Source organism: Theropithecus gelada, chromosome 1, assembly GCF_003255815.1.
Source record: "Theropithecus gelada isolate Dixy chromosome 1, Tgel_1.0, whole genome shotgun sequence".
Lineage (NCBI taxonomy): Eukaryota > Metazoa > Chordata > Mammalia > Primates > Cercopithecidae > Theropithecus > Theropithecus gelada.
Window position 1 is genome coordinate 44,445,839 of NC_037668.1, and position 20,235 is coordinate 44,466,073.

The 20,235-nt window shown below is 55.0% G+C and overlaps 1 protein-coding gene across 1 annotated transcript in view; it reads left to right on the plus strand.

Moving 5' to 3' along the window:
• Positions 1-20,235, plus strand: part of CROCC (ciliary rootlet coiled-coil, rootletin) — a 51,844-nt gene extending 31,609 nt beyond the window's left edge. Inside the window, exons 24-37 of the mRNA XM_025384848.1 lie at positions 90-328; positions 767-926; positions 3,613-3,780; positions 6,064-6,436; positions 12,679-12,848; positions 12,955-13,075; positions 13,358-13,521; positions 15,487-15,702; positions 16,400-16,624; positions 17,068-17,217; positions 17,538-17,738; positions 17,921-18,052; positions 18,733-18,915; positions 19,605-20,235. Of these exons, the coding sequence (XP_025240633.1) occupies positions 90-328; positions 767-926; positions 3,613-3,780; positions 6,064-6,436; positions 12,679-12,848; positions 12,955-13,075; positions 13,358-13,521; positions 15,487-15,702; positions 16,400-16,624; positions 17,068-17,217; positions 17,538-17,738; positions 17,921-18,052; positions 18,733-18,915; positions 19,605-19,691 (2,589 nt within the window). The 3' untranslated portion in view covers positions 19,692-20,235. The remainder of the gene's footprint in view (positions 1-89; positions 329-766; positions 927-3,612; positions 3,781-6,063; positions 6,437-12,678; positions 12,849-12,954; positions 13,076-13,357; positions 13,522-15,486; positions 15,703-16,399; positions 16,625-17,067; positions 17,218-17,537; positions 17,739-17,920; positions 18,053-18,732; positions 18,916-19,604) is intronic.

The following is a 20,235-nucleotide window of genomic DNA, read 5'->3' on the forward strand; positions in this document are numbered from 1 at the left end:
GCTCCCTGGGGCCAGGGATCTGGGGTACAAGACCCAGCTTGAGGGGTGGTCCCTGACCGCTGGCCTGGGGACACCTGCTGTGCTCACAGGCAGAAGAGCTTCGGACCCAGCTGCGTCTGCTGGAGGATGCCCGTGATGGGCTGCGGCGGGAGCTGCTGGAGGCCCAGCGCAAGCTGCGTGAGAGCCAGGAGGGCCGGGAGGTGCAGCGCCAGGAGGCAGGGGAGCTGCGGCGCAGCCTGGGCGAGGGCGCCAAGGAGCGCGAGGCCCTGCGGCGCTCCAACGAGGAGCTTCGAGCCGCTGTGAAGAAGGCAGAAAGCGAGCGCATCAGGTGGGGCGTCACAGGGGGACCAGCCCTGAGTTCTCATGGAATCCCATCCCTGAAATCTAACTTCAGCCCTAAAGTTCTGGGGAAATTGCCCAGATACGGATCCTCTGTCTCCTAAGCAGAGCCTGGCATCTGGCTCATTTTAGGAAGGTTTCCTCCCTATTGATTGGGGAAAGCGGCAGAGGGGCAGTGGGCAGGGTTGGGTCCAGACTCAGACCCACCCGCCTCATCACCCTGGAAACCAGGTCCCCTCCTGGAGTCACTGGTCTACCCCTCCCAGCCGAGGGCCTGGGCCCCAGCCCTGGAGGGCTCAGCTCTTGGGAGAGGCCACATAGGCGGGCAGTGCCTGACCCTCTCCAGGAACTGGAGGAGGCAGCTTTTGTGTAGAGCCACTGACTACTCCCAGAACCCAGGGCAGCCCCTGACCTCTGCCCTCTCCAGCCTGAAGCTTGCCAATGAGGACAAGGAGCAGAAGCTGGCACTCCTAGAGGAGGCACGGACAGCCGTGGGCAAGGAGGCCGGGGAGCTGCGAACTGGGCTGCAGGAGGTGGAGCGCTCGCGGCTGGAGGCTCGGCGGGAGCTGCAGGAGCTCCGGCGTCAGGTACTTTCCCTGTGCCACCCTTTGCCCCAGGGCTTGCTGTGTGTCCTAGGGCCAGTAGCTCCCCCTTTCTGGAATCACGTTTCCCCCTATGTAAAACCAGGGGCTTGAACTATGACAAGTCCTCTTACCTAACCTTGGTGTGAATGGATGGGCTTTGAGCAGTCCTTGAATCCCTGAATCTGTGCAAAAGTCTGCGTGCATTTGTGTGCACACTCAGGCTCACATTTCTCCAAGGTGAGGAGCTGGTGTCCTTGTCCAGTTCTCAGAGGAATCTGCGAACAACAAAAGGTACACATTTCGTGAACTAGGTCAGAGGTTGGCAAATAGTTTTTTGTAAAGAGCCCAAATGGTAAATATTTCCAGCTTTACCGGCCACACAGTCTCTGTTGCAGCTACTTGGCTCTGCCGGGGTAGTGAGAAAGCAGCCCCAAACAGTGCATGAACGGAGGGGTGTGGGTTCCAGTCAAACTTTGTTTAGGGACACTGAAATGTGAATTTTCTGTCATTTTCATGTGTCAAGAAATACCGTTCTTCCTTTAGAAATGATCCATTTTCAACGATTTAAAACTGTAAAAAAAAAAAAAAAAAAAAAAATCCTTAGCTCAGACCCTTATAGAAACAGGAGACTGGCCGAATTTGGCCTGTGGGCTGTAGTTTGCTGACGTGTGAATTAGATGATCTCCAAACTCATCAAGAGCAGCATGCATTGAAGAAGCACCTGCTGGCCTCACCCAGAGATATCACAACCAGGCCAGGTGCAGTGGCTCATGCCTGTAATGCCAGCACTTTGGGAGGCAGAGGCCAGAGGATTGCTTGAGCCCAGGAGTTCAAGACCAGCCTGGGCAACATGGTGAAAACCTGTCTCTACTAAAAATGCAAAAAATTAGCCAGCTGTGGTGGCTCATGCCTTTAATCTTATCCTTCAGGAGGCAAAGATGGGAGGATTGCTTGAGCCTAGGAGTTCAAGACCAACCCAGGCAACATAGTGAGAACCAGTCCTTACAAAAAATTTTAAAAATAGCTAGTTGTCATGGCACACTCCTGGAGTCCCAGCTACTCAGGAGGCTGAGGTGGGAGTATCCCTTGAGCCCAGGAAGTCAAGGCTGCAGTGAGCTGTGATCACATCACTGCACTCCAGCCTAGGCGACAAAGCAAGACCCTGTCTCTTAAAAAGTTTTTTAAATTTTTATTTTTATTTTATTTATTTATTTACTTTTTGAGACGGAGTCTCAACTCTTGTTGCCCAAGCTGGAGTGCAATGGCGTGATCTTGGCTCACTGCAACCTCCACCTCCCAGGTTCAAGTAATTCTGCCTCAGTCTCCCGAGTAGCTGGGATTATGGATGCCCGCCACCACGCCTGGCTAAGTTTTTTGTATTTTTAGTAGAGACGGGGTTTCACCGTGTTGGCCAGGCTGGTCTCGAACTCCTGGGCTCAAGCAATCCACTGTCCTCTGCCTCCCAAAGTGCTGGGATTACAGGCGTGAGCCACTGCACCCGGCCACAAATTTTTGCTGGGATTACAGGCGTGAGCCACGCGCCTGGCCCCCCCAAATTTTTTTAAAAAACTTTGTGGCCTGGCATGGTGGCTCACGCCTGTAATCCCAGCACTTTAGGAGGCCGAGACAGGCGGATCACCTAACATCAGGAGATCAAGACCATCCTGGCCAATACGGTGAAACCCCGTCTCTACTAAAAATACAAAAAAATTAGCCGGGCGTGGTGGCGGGCGCCTGTAGTCCCAGCTACTCAGGAGACTGAGGCAGGAGAATGGCATGAACCCGGGAGGCGGAGCTTCTAGTGAGCCGAGATCGCGCCACTGCACTCCAGCCTGGGTGACTGAGCGAGACTCCGTCTCAAAAAAAGAAAAAAAAAAAAATTGTTTTTAGTTACAAAAAGGAGATATCACAACCGGATAGCCAGAGATATTCTGATACTCTAATAGCCAGAGATACCACAGCCCCCTTCACCCAGGCCCCTTCCTGAGAAACCACAAGACTCCCTGAAAGGAGCTGGCATTTGCATGCCAGCTTTTGCTGGGCGTGTTTCATGCTATGGCATATCCTGTTACCCCTGCTGTAGCACATGGGGTAGGTAGGCAGTACCCCCAGCTGCTCCTGTGGGGAAATGGGGGCTTAGAACGTTGCAGTTGTCTCAGATCGAATCCCAGTCTGGCGTGTGTGGGCTCTGTGAGTTTGGGCAGGTTACTCTGACACTCTGAGGCTCAGTTTTCTCATCTGTTAAATAGGGATGTTTCTACCTCCCTCATATAGCACTGTACGAAGATTAAATGAGTTAATGTAACTTAAGTGCTTAGAACAGGACTGGACACATGGTGAGCGCTCCAAATATGTTCATCACCACTGTAGAGATGAAAGATAACCCAGGGAGCTATGGTTCCTGCCTGTGAACTCCTGGTCTGCTAAGGGCTGAGCCCTCCTTCTACTATACCAATGCCCTCATGAAAGGTAGTTTTGGCCCACTGATTAAATGGTAAACAGGCCACTGGTGCCCAAGTGCCTGGCATCGCCTGAGCTCAGTGTGGTTATCTAGGGGCCGGCTCCCAGTGGATATGGGTGGTATTTGATATAGGTGTCCCTAGAGCAGTAGGTCCCAAGTGGCCTTGGGCCAGGACTAGGAGGGCACAGGGGCAGAGCTGAACCCGCTGCCGTTCCCACTGTCTCACAGATGAAGATGCTGGACAGTGAGAACACCAGACTGGGCCGGGAGCTGGCGGAGCTGCAGGGCCGCCTGGCGCTGGGCGAGCGGGCAGAGAAGGAGAGCCGGCGGGAGACCCTGGGCCTCCGGCAGAGGCTGCTGAAGGGCGAGGCCAGCCTGGAGGTGATGCGGCAGGAGGTAACTGAGCAGGCGGGTGGGCTGGTGCATCTTCCCTCCCTCCAGCAGGCAGCAGGTAGGCACCCCAATGCTGGGACCGTTCTGAAAGGCCACTCCCTAGGGCTCGTTCCTTCCCCCACTCCTTGAGACCCTTCCCAAGTTATAATAAGAACAGCCCAAAGAACAGTGGGTCTACTGTATGCCGCCACAAAATGGGCACGGAGAGGCCCTGTAAATACGACCTTGTTTGACTCTCCCCGCAGCCCCATGGGGTAGGTACCGTTAGCCCCATTTTTATTTTTACTTGTTTTTTTGCAATGGAATCTCACTCTGTCGCCCAGGCTGGAGTGCACTGGCGCGATCTTGGCTCACTGCAACCTCTGCCTCCTGGGTTCAAGCAATTCTTCTGCCTCAGCCTCCCGAGTAGCTGGGATTACAGGTGCTCCCCACTATGCTCAGCTAATTTTTTTGTATTTTTAGTAGAGACAGAATTTCACCGTGTTGGCCAGGCTCATCTCAAACTCTGGTCCTCGGGTGATCCACCTGCCTCGGCCTCCCAAAGTGCTGGGATTACAGGTGTGACCCACCACGCCCGTCCTACCATTAGCCCCATTTTACAGAACCCTCAGGGAGGTCGAGGGATCTACCTAAGGTCACACAGCCACCTAGGTCTGTCTGACTCCAAAGCCCACACTCTTCCTGCTCTGCCTTTTCCGGCTGTCTCATCGCTGTGAATCTGTTGTATGGCCCGGAGCAAGTCACTTCATCTCTGTGCCTCAGAGTGCTCATAAGAGATGGACTAGCACAGCCAGGCATGTATGAAGGGCCCTGGCACAGGTCCTGGCACCCAGCTGCTCAGTAGATGGGGTTTCCAGTGAAATTGGTGACTGTGAGAGGTTGACTCTCTAAATGGCAGGGATGGCTTTGTGTCTGTGTGACCCTGCATCCCATCGGTAAATGATTTTTTAATGCATGCCCCCATTGTGTGCAGATTGATTGATAAATTATGGGCAAGGAGGGGCAATGTAGCTTAGTGGTTAAGGGAACAGCCTCTGGACACACTTCCCTCTGGAACCAGTGGGCACTTAACCTTCCTGGCTGTTCACTGTGTTCCCAGCCTGCAGCCCCTGTGTGGCCCTGTGTGGTGTGCCTCCCTGCCTTCCCCTACCCCTTAGGGCTGTGAGTACATGTGATTAATAAGCTGCTGTCAAACTATTAAAAAAGTTTAAAAAGGCCGGGCGCGGTGGCTCAAGCCTGTAATCCCAGCACTTTGGGAGGCCGAGATGGGCGGATCACGAGGTCAGGAGATCAAGACCATCCTGGCTAACACGATGAAACCCCGTCTCTACTAAAAAAGTACAAAAAAAAACTGGCTGGGTGAGGTGGTGGGCGCCTGTAGTCCCAGCTACTCGGGAGGCTGAGGCAGGAGAATGGCGGGAACCTGGGAGGCGGAGCTTGCAGTGAGCCGAGATCCCGCCACTGCACTCTAGCCTGGGCGACAGAGCAAGACTCTGTCTCAAAAAAAAAAAAAAAAAAGTTTAAAAAACAGAAACAAAAACAGCTGGGCACAGTGGCTCATACCTGTAATCCCAGCACTTTGGGAGGCTGAAGCTGGTGGATCACTTGAGGCCAGGATTTCGAGACCAGTCTGGCTAACATGGTGAAATCCCGTCTCTACTAAAAATACAGAAATTAGCTGGGCATAGTGGTGCTCACCTGTAATCCCAGCTACTTGGAGGCTGAGGTGGGAGGATCACTTGAACCCCCCAGGAGGCAGTTTACAGCGAGCTGAGATTGCGCCACTGCACTCCAGCCTGGGTGACAGAGCTAGACTCTGTCTCCAAAAACAAACAAACAAAAAACCCACAAAAACAACAACCAAGAAAACAGCCTTTAGAATGCCTGGCTTTGAATCCCAGCTCTGGACAAGTTACTTAGCATCTCTGTGCTTGTTTCATCTTCTGTAAAGTGAGATCAATTCATAGAGTAGTAATTAGAGTTAATTTTTTTGGAAAGTTACTTAGTGTCTGGCACTGATAAGCCCTGTGTATTCAAATGCTAGCTGTTATTACTAATAAACTATGGACATTACAAGGCTTGTATAAAGAATAAAGAGATTAATAAATTATAGTATTTCCTCCCACGGGGATGTTTTTGCACCTCCTGCTTGAGTGGCGAGCACTAAAGGATAAAGGGTTGTGCTGACCACACAGCCAGGGATGGTGGGCTCCAGTCTGGGCCTTAGGGGTGGGGCATCGGGTTGGGGGAGGCCTTGCCGACCCCCACCTCCTGGCATCACTCCAGCTCCAGGTAGCCCAGCGGAAGCTGCAGGAACAAGAAGGCGAGTTCCGGACCCGCGAGCGACGCCTGCTGGGCTCCCTGGAGGAGGCGCGTGGCACTGGAAAGCAGCAGCTGGACCACGCCCGCGGCCTAGAGCTGAAGCTGGAGGCGACGCGGGCCGAGGCTGCAGAGCTGGGCCTGCGGCTGAGCGCAGCCGAGGGCCGGGCACAAGGCCTGGAAGCCGAGCTGGCCCGCGTGGAGGCGCAGCGGCGCGCGGCGGAGGCCCAGCTGGGTGGCCTGCGCTCGGCTCTGCGCCGGGGCCTCGGCCTCGGTCGTGCGCCCAGCCCAGCCCCGCGGCCGGTGCCCGGCTCCCCTGCCCGGGACGCACCCACAGGAGGTAAAGGCAGCGCCGCGCTGCAGGGAAGAGGGGGAGGTGGGCGGGCCGCATTGAGGCCCCGCCCCCACATCGCCGGTTTTTTTTCAAGGAGTCCACCACACCCCTCCACTGAGGCCCGCTTCTTAGCCCCGCCCCCTCACCAAGGTCCCTCCCTTCATTGATCCGTGCTTCTCAAGGGCGCTGCTTTTTTTTTTAGACAAGGCCTCACTCTGTTTCCCGGGTTCAAGTGGTCCTCCCTCCTCAGCCTCCTGAGTAGCTGGGACTACAGGTGTGCCACCACACCCAGCTAATTTTTGTGATTTTTGTGGAGACAGGGGTCTCACTATGTTGCCCGGGCTGGTCTTGAACTCCTGGCCTCAAGCGATCCTCCTGTCTAGGCCTCTCAGTGTTGGGATTACAGGCATGAGCCATGGCACCCGGTCTAGGCCACTTATTTTTTGGGGGAGGTGGGGTGGTTCTTTTTTTTCAATTTTTGAGACAGGATCTCACTCTGTCACCCCAGTTGAAGTGCAGTAGTGTGATCTTGGCTCACTGCAACCTCTGCCTCCTGGGCTGAAGTTATCCTCCCACCACAACCTGCTAAGTAGCTGAGACTACAGGTGTGCACTATGATGTCTGCTTAATTTTTGTGTTATTAGTAGAGATGGGGTTTCACCATATTGCCCAGGCTGGTCTTGAACTCCTGGACTCAAGGGATCCTCCTGCTGGGATTACAGGCATGAGCCACTGCACCCTTCCTGGATGGGGGATGGAGGGCTCTTAATGCCCTTGACTCCTTTTTTGATTTTCTGAACCTCCATCCTCCTCGTTGACCCCTGCCCTCTCTCCAGCAACATCCCACTTTCTTCAGCCTCTCTTCCTCAGCTCCACACCACACCTGTGACCCCAATATCTCCCTCAGATGTATACACCACCAGGCCTGACCCCTTCCAGGAAATCCTTCCAAAGGAAAAACCAGGCAAGGGACATTGCTGGTGGGATTGTAAAATGCTGCAGTCACCATGGAAAATAGTTCGGCAACTCCTCAGAACACTAAATATAGAATTACTGTAGACCCAGCAATTCTACTCCTAGCTATATACCCAAAAGAATTGGAAACAAGGACATGAACAGATATTTGAGCACCAATGCTTATTGCAGCATTGTTCACAATAGTCAAAGGAAACAGCCCAAATGTTCATCTACAGATGAATGCATAAACCAAATGTGGCATGGCCATACAATGGAATATTATCCAGCCTTCAAAAGGAATGACATTCTGATACATGCCACAACACAAATAAACCTTGACAACATTACGCCAAGTGAAATCCATGTCACCAAAGGACAAATACAGTATGATTCCACTTATATGAAATATCTAGAATAAACAAATTCGTAGAGACAGAAAGCAGATTAGAGGTTACTTACAGCTGAGGAAAGTGGGGGATTTGGGGGTTACTGCTTTATTTAGTAGTTAAACTTTTTGTTTGGGGCTGTCCTAGTTTGCCAGGGTGTGCCGGGTGCAGTAACTCACGCCCGTAATCCCAGCACTTTGGGAGGATGAGGAGGGCAGATCTAAGATCAGGAGTTCAAGACCAGCCTGGCCAACATGGTGAAACTCTATCTCTACTAAAAATACAAAAAGTAGCCAGGCGTGGCAGCACGTGCCTGTAGTCTCCCAGCTACTCAGGAGGCTGAGGCAGGAGAATCACTTGAACCTGGGAGGCAGAGGTTGCAGTGAGCTGAGATCATGATACTGCACTCCAACCTGGGCAACAGAGCAAGACTCCATCTCAAAAAAAAAGAATAACTAAAAACAATACAGTATAACAACTATTTCCACTTAGCTGTATTTGGTATCATAAGTAACCTAGAGATGACTGAAAGTGTATGGGAGTATATGGCAGGATGCACATATGTAATATGCAGTATCCCTTGGTATCTGAGGGGCATGGGCTCTAAGACCCCACTGGATACCAAAATTGGTAGATGCTCAAGTCTTTGATATGAAATGGCATAGTACTTACATATTACATATGTGCAAGTATTAGATATATCAATGTATGTATGTATATGTATGTGTGTATATATATGTGTGTATGTATATGTATGTGTGTATATATGTGTGTATATATGTGTATGTGTATATGCGCATATATATATATATATATATATATATATATTTTTTTTTTTTTTTAGTAGAGTTGGGGTTTCACCATGTTGGACAGGCTGCTCTCAAACTCCTGACCTCCAGTCGGGATGATCTGAGAACAGATGATGGTGATGGCTGCACAACGTGTGAATGTAATTCATGCCACTCAGTTGTACACTTAAAAATGGTGAAAATGGCCTGGCACGTTGACTCATGCTTGTAATCCTAGCACTTTGGGAGGCCAGGGCGGGTGGATCACTCGAGGCCAGGAGTTCAAGACCAGCCTAGCCAACATGGTGAAACCTTGTCTATACTAAAAATACAAAAAATTAGTCGAGTGTGGTGGCAGATGCCTGTAATCCCAGTACTCGGGAGGCTGAGGCAGGAGAATCTCTTGAACCCAGGAGGCGGAGGTTGTGGTGAGCCGAGATCACGCCATTTCACTCTAGACTGGGCAACAAGAGCAAAACTCCGTCTCAAAAAAAAAAAAAAAAAAAGGCCGGTCATGGTGGCTCATGCCTGTAATCCCAACACTTTGGGAGGTCGAGGTGGGCAGATCATCTGAGGTCGGGAGTTCGAGAGCAGCCATCTCTACTAAAATTACAAAATTAGCTGGGCATGGTGGCACATGTCTGTAATCCCAGCTATTCAGAAGGCTGAGGCAGGAGAATCGCTCGAACCCAGGAGGCGAAGGTTACAGGGAGCCAAGATTGTGCCATTGCATTCCAGCCTGGGCAACAAGAGTGAAACTCTGTCTCCAAAAAAAAAAAAAAAAAAGTGAAAATGGGCTGGGTGTGGTGGCTCATGCCTGTTAATCCCAGTACTTTGGGGGGCTGACGTAGGTGGATCGCTTGAGTCTGGGAGTTTGAGACCAGCCTGGGGAACATGGGAAAGCCTCATCTCTGTAAAACAAAAACAACAACAAAAGTTAGCCAGGCATGGTGGCGCATGCCTGTAGTCCTAGCTACTTGGGAGGCAGAGGTGGGAGGATCTTTTGAGCCCTTGAATTCGAGGCTGCAGTGAGCTGTGATAATGCCACTGTGCTCCAGCCTGGGCAACAGAGCAAGACCCTGTCTCAAAAAAAAAAAAAATGTGGTGAAACTGGGACACTTTGGGTTATATATGTTTTGCCACAACAACAAAAAAATTAGGAGACCAGGCGCGGTGGCTTACACCTGTAATCCCAGCACTTTGGGAGACTGAGGTGGGCAGATCACAAGGTCAGGAGATCAAGACCATCCTGGCTAACACGGTGAAACCCTGTCTCCACTAAAAATACAAAAATTAGCCGTGCGTGGTGGTGGGCACCTGTAGTCCCAGCTACTCGGCAGGCTGAGGCAGGAGAATCCCATGAACCTGGGAGGCGGAGGTTGCAGTGAGTCGAGATCGTGCCACTGCACTCCAGCCTGGGCAACAGAGCGAGACTCCATCTCAGAAAAAAAAAAAAAAAAAGGACAAAGCCAAGGGAAGGGCTGGAGCAGTTCATGCAGGGGCAGCAGGCGCCTCACTGAGGAGGTGATGGGTAAGGGGAGAACATGAGCGAGCAGCTGGGGGAGGGAGGTCCTGAGTGGAGGTGCCCCTGTCCTATGGACAGCAGGGGCCATCAGTCCCAGAGCATCAAGCAGGGGAGTGAGGGTTGGGGACGAAGGGTTTGCTCCAATAGACATTGTAGGCCTCTACGAGGACTTTTACCCCGAGACGATGGGATCTTCTTCTTTTTTTTTCTTCCCCATGCCATTCTCATGATAGTGAATAAGTCTCACGAGATGATGATGGGACCTTCTAGAGCTGGTCCCTCAGGGGCAGGCCTGCTTCTTTGGGAACCTCTGAGTGAGGCCTTTTGGGTGGTGACCAAGTTCGTGGCTGCGGGGAAGTTTCGGTGTCCCTCCGCCACCTAGGCAGGATGCTTATGGCAGGACCCGTGTCCTGCACTTCCAGTGCCAGCCTCCAGGTAGTGCCCTGGTTCCACCTGCCCTACCCGCTCCACCTCTCCCAGCCATCACTCCAAGCAGAGTGCACAATTTTCTGCCAGGGAGTGGGGCTGCCTGGATTCCCACCCCAGCCCTGAAACTTCCCAGCATTGAGAACAACCAAATCACTTTTTTTTTTTTTTTGAGCCCAAGTCTCACTCTGTTGCCTATGCTTCAGTGCAATGGTGCGATCTCGGCTCACTGCAACCTCCACCTGCTGGGTTCAAGCAATTCTCCTGCCTCAGCCTCCTGAGTAGCTGGGACTACAGGCGTGCACCACTGCGCCTAGTTAATTTTTTGTGTTTTTAGCAGAGATGGGGTTTCACCAGGTTGGCCAGGCTGGTCTTGAACTCCTGACCTCAGGTGATCCACCTGCCTTGGCCTCCCAGAGTGTTGGGATTACAGGTGTGAGCCACCGCCCCCGGCTCCACCCCCCCCCTTTTTTTTTTTTGAGATGTAGTCTTGCTCTGTCGCCCAGGCTGGAGTGCAGTGGCACAGTCTCAGCTCACTGCAAGCTCTGTCTCCGGGGTTCAAGCTATTTCCTTGCCTCAGCCTCCATACCTCAGCCTCCCAGGTAGCTGGGACTATAAGCATGGGCCACCATGCTTAGCTAATTTTTCTATTTTCTTCTTTTCTCTTCTGTTCTCCTCTCTTCTTTTCTCTTCCCCTCTCTTCTCCTCTCTTCCTCTCTCTCTTTTTTCTTTTCCTCCTCTCCCCTCCTCTCCTCTCCTCTTCCCTCCCCTCCCCTCCCCTCCCCTCCTCTCGTCTCCTCTCCCCTCCTCTCCTCTTCTTATTTTGACGGAGTCTCGCTCTGTCGCCCCGGCTGGAGTGCAATGGTGCAGTCTCGGCTCACTGCAACCTCTGCCTCCCAGGTCAACCAATTTTCCTGCCTCAGCCTCCTGAGTAGTTGGGATTACAGGCTCCCACTACCACACCTAATTTTTGTATTTTTAGTAGAGATGGGGTTTCACAATGTTGGCTAGGCTGGTCTCGAACTGCTGACCTCGTGATCTGCCCGCCTCGGCCTCCCAAAGTTCTGGGATTACAGGCGTGAGCCACCGCTCCCAGTCCTTTGTTTCTTTCTTTTTTTTTTTTTTTGAGACGGAGTCTCGCTCTGTCACCCAGGCTGGAGTGCAGCAGTTCGATCTCGGCTCACTGCAAGCTCCGCTTCCCAGGTTTAAGCAATTCTCCAACCTCAGCCTCTCGAGTAGCTGGGATTACAGGCGCCCGCCACCACACCCAGCTAATTTTTGTATTTTTAGTAGAGATGGGATTTCACTATGTTGGCCAGGCTGGTCTCAAACTCCTGACCTCAGGTGATCCGCCCGCCTTGGCCTCCCAGAGTGCTGGGATTACAGGCGTGAGACACCGCGCCTGGCCAATTTTTGTATTTTCAGTAGAGATGGGGTTTTACCATGTTGGCCAGGCTGGTCTTGAACTCCTGACCTCAAGTGATCCGCCTGCCTCAGACCCCACGGTGCTGGGATTACAGGCGTGAGCCACCACATCCAGTCAAGAGAACAAGCAAATCACTTAACTGCTGTGTGCCAGCCTTGCCTGGGAAGAGGGTAAATTGTTCCTTACCTGTCAGGAAGTTGTCGTGAAGATGAAGTGCCTAGCACAGTAGGCACTCGGTATGGAGAGACATTGAGGTTATGCAGCAGTCACCCTTGCACTGGGCCCTGGGAACAGTGGTGGATGGAAGAGACGAGGCCCAGCCTTCATGGTGCTCATGGTCTGGGTGAGGTGGCAGACATCAGACACCCCTGAGGATGGGATGAGCTCACTGTAATCCAGCCTGGGGCCAGAGAGGCCTCTGAGGGAGGGGGCGGCCCTAAAGGACGGGCCAGGCAAAGAGACACCATGGGGAGAGGGGGAGCAGCATGTACAGAGGCCCTAGGGCTGGGACAAAGAATGTTCTAGAACATGGGGGATGCAGGGTGGCCAGTTTGTAAAGGGTGAGAGGGTTTCAGCTGGGATGGGCAAGAAGGCCCCTAAGCTATAGCAGAGAAGTTGGGCTTGATTCTGAGGGCTGTTGGGAAAGGCAGGGATGACAGTGAGTGAGATGCATTTGGGAGTGAGTGAGATGCGTGGGAGGCCCGTGGCTCCTGCATCACTGAGCAAGTGTTCTCTTCTAGGAAGCGGGGACGGGCTCAGCAGCCCCAGCAACTTAGAATGCAGCCCTGGGTCCCAGCCACCATCTCCAGGACCTGCCACCTCCCCGGCTCCTCCAGACCTGGACCCGGAGGCCGTGCGCGGGGCCCTCCGGGAATTTCTGCAGGAGCTGCGCAGTGCCCAGAGAGAACGGGTAAGCCTGGGCATGCGTGGCTGGATAGGGAACCTGCAGGGCCCTGGAGGGGTTGCAGGGTGTCAGAGCAGGGGTCTTCCTTCGTTCCCCCATGTTGGGGCTGCAGGATGATCTTCGGACCCAGACCAGTGCCCTGAGTCGCCAGCTGGCTGAGATGGAGGCGGAGAGAGACCACGCAACCTTGAGGGCCAGGCAGCTGCAGAAGGCAGTGGCTGAGAGTGAGGAAGGTGAGTCTGATCCTTGGGGTCCCTGGTCTCTCGTTTTGGGCAGTTGAGGCAGGAGCCGGGGGATTGGCCTCTGACCCTGCTGTGGCCCCCATGACCTGACTCGGGGCTGTCTCCAAGAGGACCCTCCTTGGACAGCCTCACCTGTGTGCAGACCTGCACACTATGAAGGGTGCAGACAGGCTGGCCCTGCACTGGGTGGAGTGTAGGCTGGACATTTTGTGACCTGGTTTGGGTCTCGGGGCTGTGCTTGGCCATGCCTGACGGCGTGGGTGGTGGCTGCAGCCCGGCGCAGTGTGGATGGGCGGCTGAGCGGGGTCCAGGCGGAGATGGCGCTGCAGGAGGAGAGTGTGCGGCGCAGTGAGCGGGAGCGCCGGGCCACGCTGGACCAGATAGCCACACTGGAGAGGAGCCTGCAGGCCACCGAGAGCGAGCTCCGGGCCAGCCAGGTGGGCGTGAGCTGAGGGCCAGCGGGGGCGACAGGGAATCTGTGTACCCGAGTGGTTGTCTAACTCTTACGTGTGTCTCCCTGTGTCTGTCTGCCTGAGTCTCTCTGCAACCCACTGAGGTGACCAGCCTGTGAGTCTGTGAAATCACATTCAGACTCCATCCTCTCATGTCACTTGTGGTCACTGGCTGTAGAAAAAAGAGCTTGGTCAAGGTGCAATAGCTCATGCCTGTAATCCTAGCACTTTGGGAGGTCGAGGTGGGTGGATCCCGTGAGCCCAGGAGTTTGAGACCAGCCTGGGCAACATGGTGAAACCCCATCTCTATGAAAAATACAAAAAGTAGCTGGGCATGGTGGTGTGGGCCTGTAGTCCCAGCTACTCGGGAGGCTGAGGTGGGAGGATCACTTGGAGCCCAGGAAGTCGAGGCTGCAATGAGCTGTGATCATGCCACTACACTCTAGCAAGGCAGAGTGAGACCCTGTCTCAGAAAAAAAAAAAAAAGAAGAAAAGAAAGCGAGCAAGGCTGGGCGTGGTGGCTCTCGCACGCCTGTAATCCCAGCACTTTGGACTTTGGGAGGCTGAGACGGGCGGATCACCTGACACCAGGAGATCCAGACCATCCTGGCCAATATGGTGAAACTCTGTCTCTACTAAAAATACAAAAAAATTAGCCAGGTGCGGTAGTGGGTGCCTGTAGTCCCAGCTACTCAGGAGGCTGAGACAGGAGAATGGCATGAACCCGGGAGGCGGAGCTTGCAGTGAGCCGAGATCGGGCCACTGCACTCCAGCCTGGGCGACTGAGCAAGACTGTGTCAAAAAAAAAAAAAAAAAAAGAGAGAAAGAAAGAAAGGAAAGAAAGAGAGCTTGGGCTTTGAGCTGTCATCTGCCTGGTTTTCGTTTTCCTCATCTCATCTGTAAAAGGAGGAGCAGTGATTACCTCACAGGGTGATACACATAGGCGCTTATCACAGGTGGTACTCAGGGAGCCTCTGTTTTATGTCTCTGTAGTTCTGGGGTTTTTGTGTGTGTTTGGGGGACAGCTGCGTGTGCCAGTGTGTGTGTCTGCCTGTCTGGGGCAGGAAACTCAGGCCCTGGTGCTGACAGTGCAGCCACAGTTCCTCTCCGCCCTCCCCAGCCTGTCCCTCTATTACTGCCCCGCACTCAACCCCCTGCCTCTGGCCTGGGGCCGAGCTTAGCTGGATTGTTGTGTCTGCGGCTTCAGCCCTGGCCGTGGGCCCAGCCGCAGGGGCTGCGGGAGGAGGCCAGGAACAAAGCTGGGCAGGAGCCAGAGTGGGGGCCCCAGACAGGGCAGGGCTGGGGCTGTGGGCAGGGTGGCAGAGGGGCCAGGCTCAGGATGGGGGCTGGGGAGGCTCTAATAACACCCCCTGTTGATCCACCCTGTCTCTAGGATAGAACCAGGGATTGGAGGACCCCTAGTCTGCCTTCCTGTCCCATCCCCACTCCCCAGGCCTTCTTCACTGGCTGACCCTGGGCAGGGGAGGGGGAATCACAACCTGAAACCCTAGAACAGCAGGGCCCCCTCAGAACTGTCGGGCTCAGCTCAGTTTGCACGTGAGTCAGTGGGGCAGGAGAAGGGCCTCGGAATCTGCATTTCTACAGCCCCTTCCTCAGGGCTTCTGTGAGCACCCAGGTTGTGGTACCCTGGGACCAATCCAGTATCCCCACTGTGCAGATATGAAATGGGGCCAGACGGCGGGAAGGGGCAGTCCTGGGTTCCATTGGCCTGGGCTAAAACTGGAAAGGTGGGCTCTGGGATCTTCATGTCCATTCATCCTGGGAACACATGGGGAGATCGAGGCCCCCAGAGGGTCCCAGGCTGGCCCCAGGTCACACAGGTCACCCTTCGAGGCTGCTCCCCACTCTTCCCCTATAGGCCCCAGGGCGTGTGCGGGAGGGCTGTGGGGTGCACTGGATGTCTGGGCCTGAGCCCCGCGCCACCTGCAGGAGAAGATCAGCAAGATGAAGGCCAATGAGACAAAGCTGGAGGGCGACAAGCGGCGCCTGAAGGAGGTCCTGGACGCCTCCGAGAGCCGCACCGTCAAGCTGGAGCTGCAGCGGCGCTCACTTGAGGGGGAGCTGCAGCGGAGCCGCCTGGGCCTGAGTGATCGCGAGGCCCAAGCCCAGGCCCTCCAGGATCGGGTGGACTCCCTGCAGAGACAGGTGGGCCCCTCTCCAAATCACGGCCACAACATTTGCATGCCCTGTGCCAAGAGCTTTATAGGCACTATGCAATCCCCCAACAACCCTGTGAGGCAAGTATTACCAACATCCCCATTTCACAGATGGACAAATAGAGGCTGAGAGGTGACGTCATTGTCCAAGATCCCACAGCTAGTAAGAGGCAGAGCCGAAATTAGAATTCAGGGCTATTTGATGACAGAATCTGCATACATAGGAGTCATCTGGGATAAGTTAGAGATGTAGGTTTCACTCATTTCCCTTTTTGCCTTAACTGCTAGGAAGCTCAGCTCTAACTGGAATGTTAAATAATTTGGCTAGCCTTGCCTGAACACCCACCAAAGTCAAAAATAGAAAATTTTAGTGTGGTGGTGGTTACCCTTTCTCTTCCATGGCAGAGAGGAGAGAGGAATGAGGACAGGGAGGAGACCAGTGAGTCTGAGACAGCTAGGTTGATGGCACTCTGGGCACGAGTAATTAGCCAGCAGTGACGTGGGGCCCAGGTTGCAGTAGGCTGAGCCTCGGGAGTTCTTAGGAACAGAGGGTCTCAATGATGGAGGCCCAGAGAGAAGTGGGAAGGGAGTGGATTCGGCATGCCAGGTGGAGGTCACAGTAGGAGCAGAGGTGTAGAGGCCAGATGGGAACAGCCCCCTGATTGTTCTGGCTGTCCTCCTGCCAGGTGGCAGACAGCGAGGTGAAGGCAGGGACCCTGCAACTGACTGTGGAGCGGCTGAACGGGGCCCTGGCCAAGGTGGAGGAAAGCGAGGGGGCCCTGCGGGACAAGGTGCGGGGCCTGACAGAGGCCCTAGCCCAGAGCAGTGCCAGCCTCAACAGCACCCAGGACAAGAACCTGCATCTACAGAAGGCTCTGACCGCCTGTGAACATGACCGCCAAGTGCTCCAGGTCTCGGGCCCAGGGTCTGGCTGGGGTGGGTCCAGTGAGAGAGTCAGCCAGTAAGAGCAGGCCTGGAGGGGAGCCCTGGTAAAGAGCCAGCCAATGGGGCAGTCAGTTGGAGCCAATGAGAGCAGGCTTGAAGGGAGGGCGTGGACCCAGTAGACCATCAGCCAATGAGAAGAGGCTCTGGGTATGTCCCCTAAGAAGACAAGACTACTAGTATAGACTTCGGGCGACCCAGGTGCAGGGTTTATTGGGGAGAGTTGGGGTCTGAGTGGGTCCTACCTTACGCAGGTCAGTGGATAGGCCGTGGATGGGTCTGGTGTGCACCCCACCCTCCAGGTGAGAAGACTGCCTGTTTTGTGGGTTGTGGACCTATCCGGAGGTAGAGAATAGAGAGGACTCCTTAGGGCTCCCAGGCCAGCCTGGCACCATCAGCCCCTGTCCCCCAGGAACGGCTGGATGCTGCCCGGCAGGCGTTATCTGAGGCACGGAAGCAAAGCAGCTCTCTGGGTGAGCAGGTGCAGACGTTGCGAGGCGAGGTGGCTGACCTGGAGCTGCAGCGGGTGGAGGCCGAGGGCCAGCTACAACAGCTACGGGAGGTGAGGGCCAGGGTGTGCCCCCTCTGTCCCCAAGACTGTGAGGCCCTGGGATAGGGTGGGGACGTTCCCACCCATCTCAACCTCATCCCAAACCCTGGTGCGACCTCCAGTAAGGAAACATGGTTCATTCAGAGCATAGTTCTGTTATACAGATGGAGAAACTGAGACTCTGAGAGAAAGGTTTGGCTTCAGGTGACAATTCTCTGATGTGGGCCTCACCGTCGCCTGCTCTGTGAGTGGGCCAGCCTCATTATCCCCAAGCTTCAGATAAGTATGCTCAGGCCCAGAGGGATTCAGGGCCTGCCTGGCTTCTGTTGCAGGTGCTGCGGCAGCGGCAGGAGGGTGAGGCTGCAGCCCTGCACATGGTCCAGAAGCTGCAAGATGAGCGGCGGCTGCTGCAGGAGCGCCTGGGCAGCCTGCAGCGCGCCCTGGCTCAGCTGGAAGCCGAGAAGCGGGAGGTGGAGCGCTCAGCCCTGCGGCTGGAGAAGGACCGTGTAGCCCTCAGGAGGACGCTGGACAAGGTAGGCTGCTCCCTGGGCTCTCCCCTCACTTCCTCTGGGGCCTAGCTGTGGTGGATCCCACTGCACATCCCCAGGGTGTGCTGCCTCTGGTGGGGTTAGGTTATTCCATTGGGGTTCAGGAACCCGAGCCCCCTCAGTAAGCTCCTCCTGGCACCCTGATCTCCTCTGGCTCTCCTGCCTAGGTGGAGCGGGAGAAGCTTCGTAGCCACGAGGACACAGTGCGGCTGAGCGCAGAGAAGGGCCGCCTAGACCGCACCCTCACGGGAGCTGAGCTGGAGCTGGCAGAGGCGCAGAGGCAGATCCAGCAGCTGGAGGTCTGACCCCACCCAGTCCGGGACGCCAACTTCATCCCCAGTCTGAGTGCTCAGCAATCCCAGTGTTGCTGATGGCCCAGCCAGCCCAGGGCCCACAAACCCCTCCTCTAGGAGCTCTGAGCCTTCCAGTGACCCAGCCGGGCTATGGAGGGAGGGGTTCTCCATAAGGTGTACGGAAAAGACACTAAAGGCCTGTTTGCACGTGAGCCTGTGGGTTCATGTATGTTGTGGCCTTGCGGCAGTGTGAGAACCCATGTGATTATTCTTGTGTATGGAGCATGAATCTTGTTCATGGTATGGCGTGTCTAGGTATTGTGAATGTGTTTGTGTACAGACGTTTTCATGTATGTGGGAGTTGGGCCTTTGCACATACACGTGCACCTGTGTGAGTCCAGGTAGGGATTTACATGCTTGCCTTTGTGCCTGTGTGTATGACGTCTGAGTGTGTGAGTGTGTGTGTGTGTGTGTGCACGCACCTACCTGAGTGGGGGTCATTGGGTGCACTCACCCTGGGCTTGCAGGCTCACTGTCAGGGCCAGCAGGATGGAAGACACACAAGGATCTCTCCTGCCTTCCCTCTCTGCACTGGCCACGTCCCAGGGAGGTACCTGACAACCTGTCACACATGCACACACACACTCACACTGGGCCAGAACCCTGACCACAGCCCCTCTCTGCAGGCGCAGGTGGTGGTGCTGGAGCAGAGCCACAGCCCAGCCCAGCTGGAGGTAGATGCGCAGCAGCAGCAGCTGGAGCTGCAGCAGGAGGTGGAGCGGCTGCGCAGTGCCCAGGTGCAGACTGAGCGCACGCTGGAGGCTCAGGAGCGGGCCCACCGCCAGAGGGTGCGTGGGCTGGAGGAGCAGGTGTGCAGGCCCCCTCAGAAGGCTGGGCCAGGATCCTGTGTGGGGCTGGAGGAAAGGGAGAGACCCAGTCAAGACCTCGTGGGTATAGGCAGTTGATGGCTCCCATAACCGAAAAGGGCGGGGTTGGCTCTGTGCTGGTATCAGCCAAGACCAGACCAGGGGCCACGGGATGCTCCTGGGCCCAAGGCCTTCCTGCCATGGCTCTGCTCCCCCTGGCTCCATGCTCAGGGCAGCCTTCTCCCTAGGTGGCCAGGTGTCCTCAGCAGCTCCAGCCTCAGGTTCTCCCAGCAATCTCATCCCTGAAGACAGCAGGGGCAGAAGTCCCAGGGCTGTCCCTCACTGGCCTGCTCAGATCACACACCCCTTCCTGACCATGCCTGAGCCAGCCTTGTCAGCTGGAGGCTGGGTCACATGTCCACCCCTTGGGTCTGGGCTAGAGCCACACCCACCCAAGTGATGATGGGGATAAAGAATGGGGGTGGAGTTGCCCTGAAAGGTGCCGACAGTCAGAAGACGCCTGACTCTGCCGTAAGGAACAAAATGAGAAGGGCAGGACAGCCCCTGGCTCTCAGTCAGGTCAGACCTTTCCTGAAACCGTGGCACTGTGTCCCTCTGGGTTCCCAGCTGCCTTCCTTTCTCTGAAGCCAGGCTGACGACCTGACTGGCCTTATCTTCCGTTTTTTCCCCAGGTGTCCACACTGAAGGGACAGTTGCAGCAGGAGCTTCGAAGGAGCTCAGCACCCTTCTCCCCACCCTCCGGCCCCCCAGAGAAATGAGCCCCTGCTGGCATCTGGAAAAAGGCCCTATGCCCGGGACAGGGGAGGGCCCTCCTTTTGGACAGCCCACCCCCCAGAGCCCAGTCCCTTGGGGGCCTCAAGCTAGGGTGGGATGAGGAGGCGCTCCGCTGGCAGTGCTGAGGAGGGGTACTCCAGCTCCAGGCGTGGCGAGGCTTCCCGGCATCGCCTGCAGGCCCCACCTCAGTCCAGCCTCCCTCTTCCAGGATGAGCCACTGTAGATAGTACAAGTTCCTCCCTGAGGGGCTGAGCCGTAGCCAGGGTTGGGGAGAGCCCTCGTCTCTGGTCAGCCCTGGAGCAAGGGTTTGTGGGAAAGAGGAGAGGGGCCAGGCCCAGGGCAGGGGTCAGAGGCCCAGTCCCTGACTCTGGCTTCCCAGGGATCTGTCTGCCTTAGTTGAGAGTGTGTGTCAGGAAATGCCTCAGAATGCTCAGAGTCCCTGTATTTTTATACCTTTTTACAATGTTAACTGTTCAGAACTGTTTTTTGTAACAAGATCTCCTTTTCTAAAAAGTTTGTACAGATGTG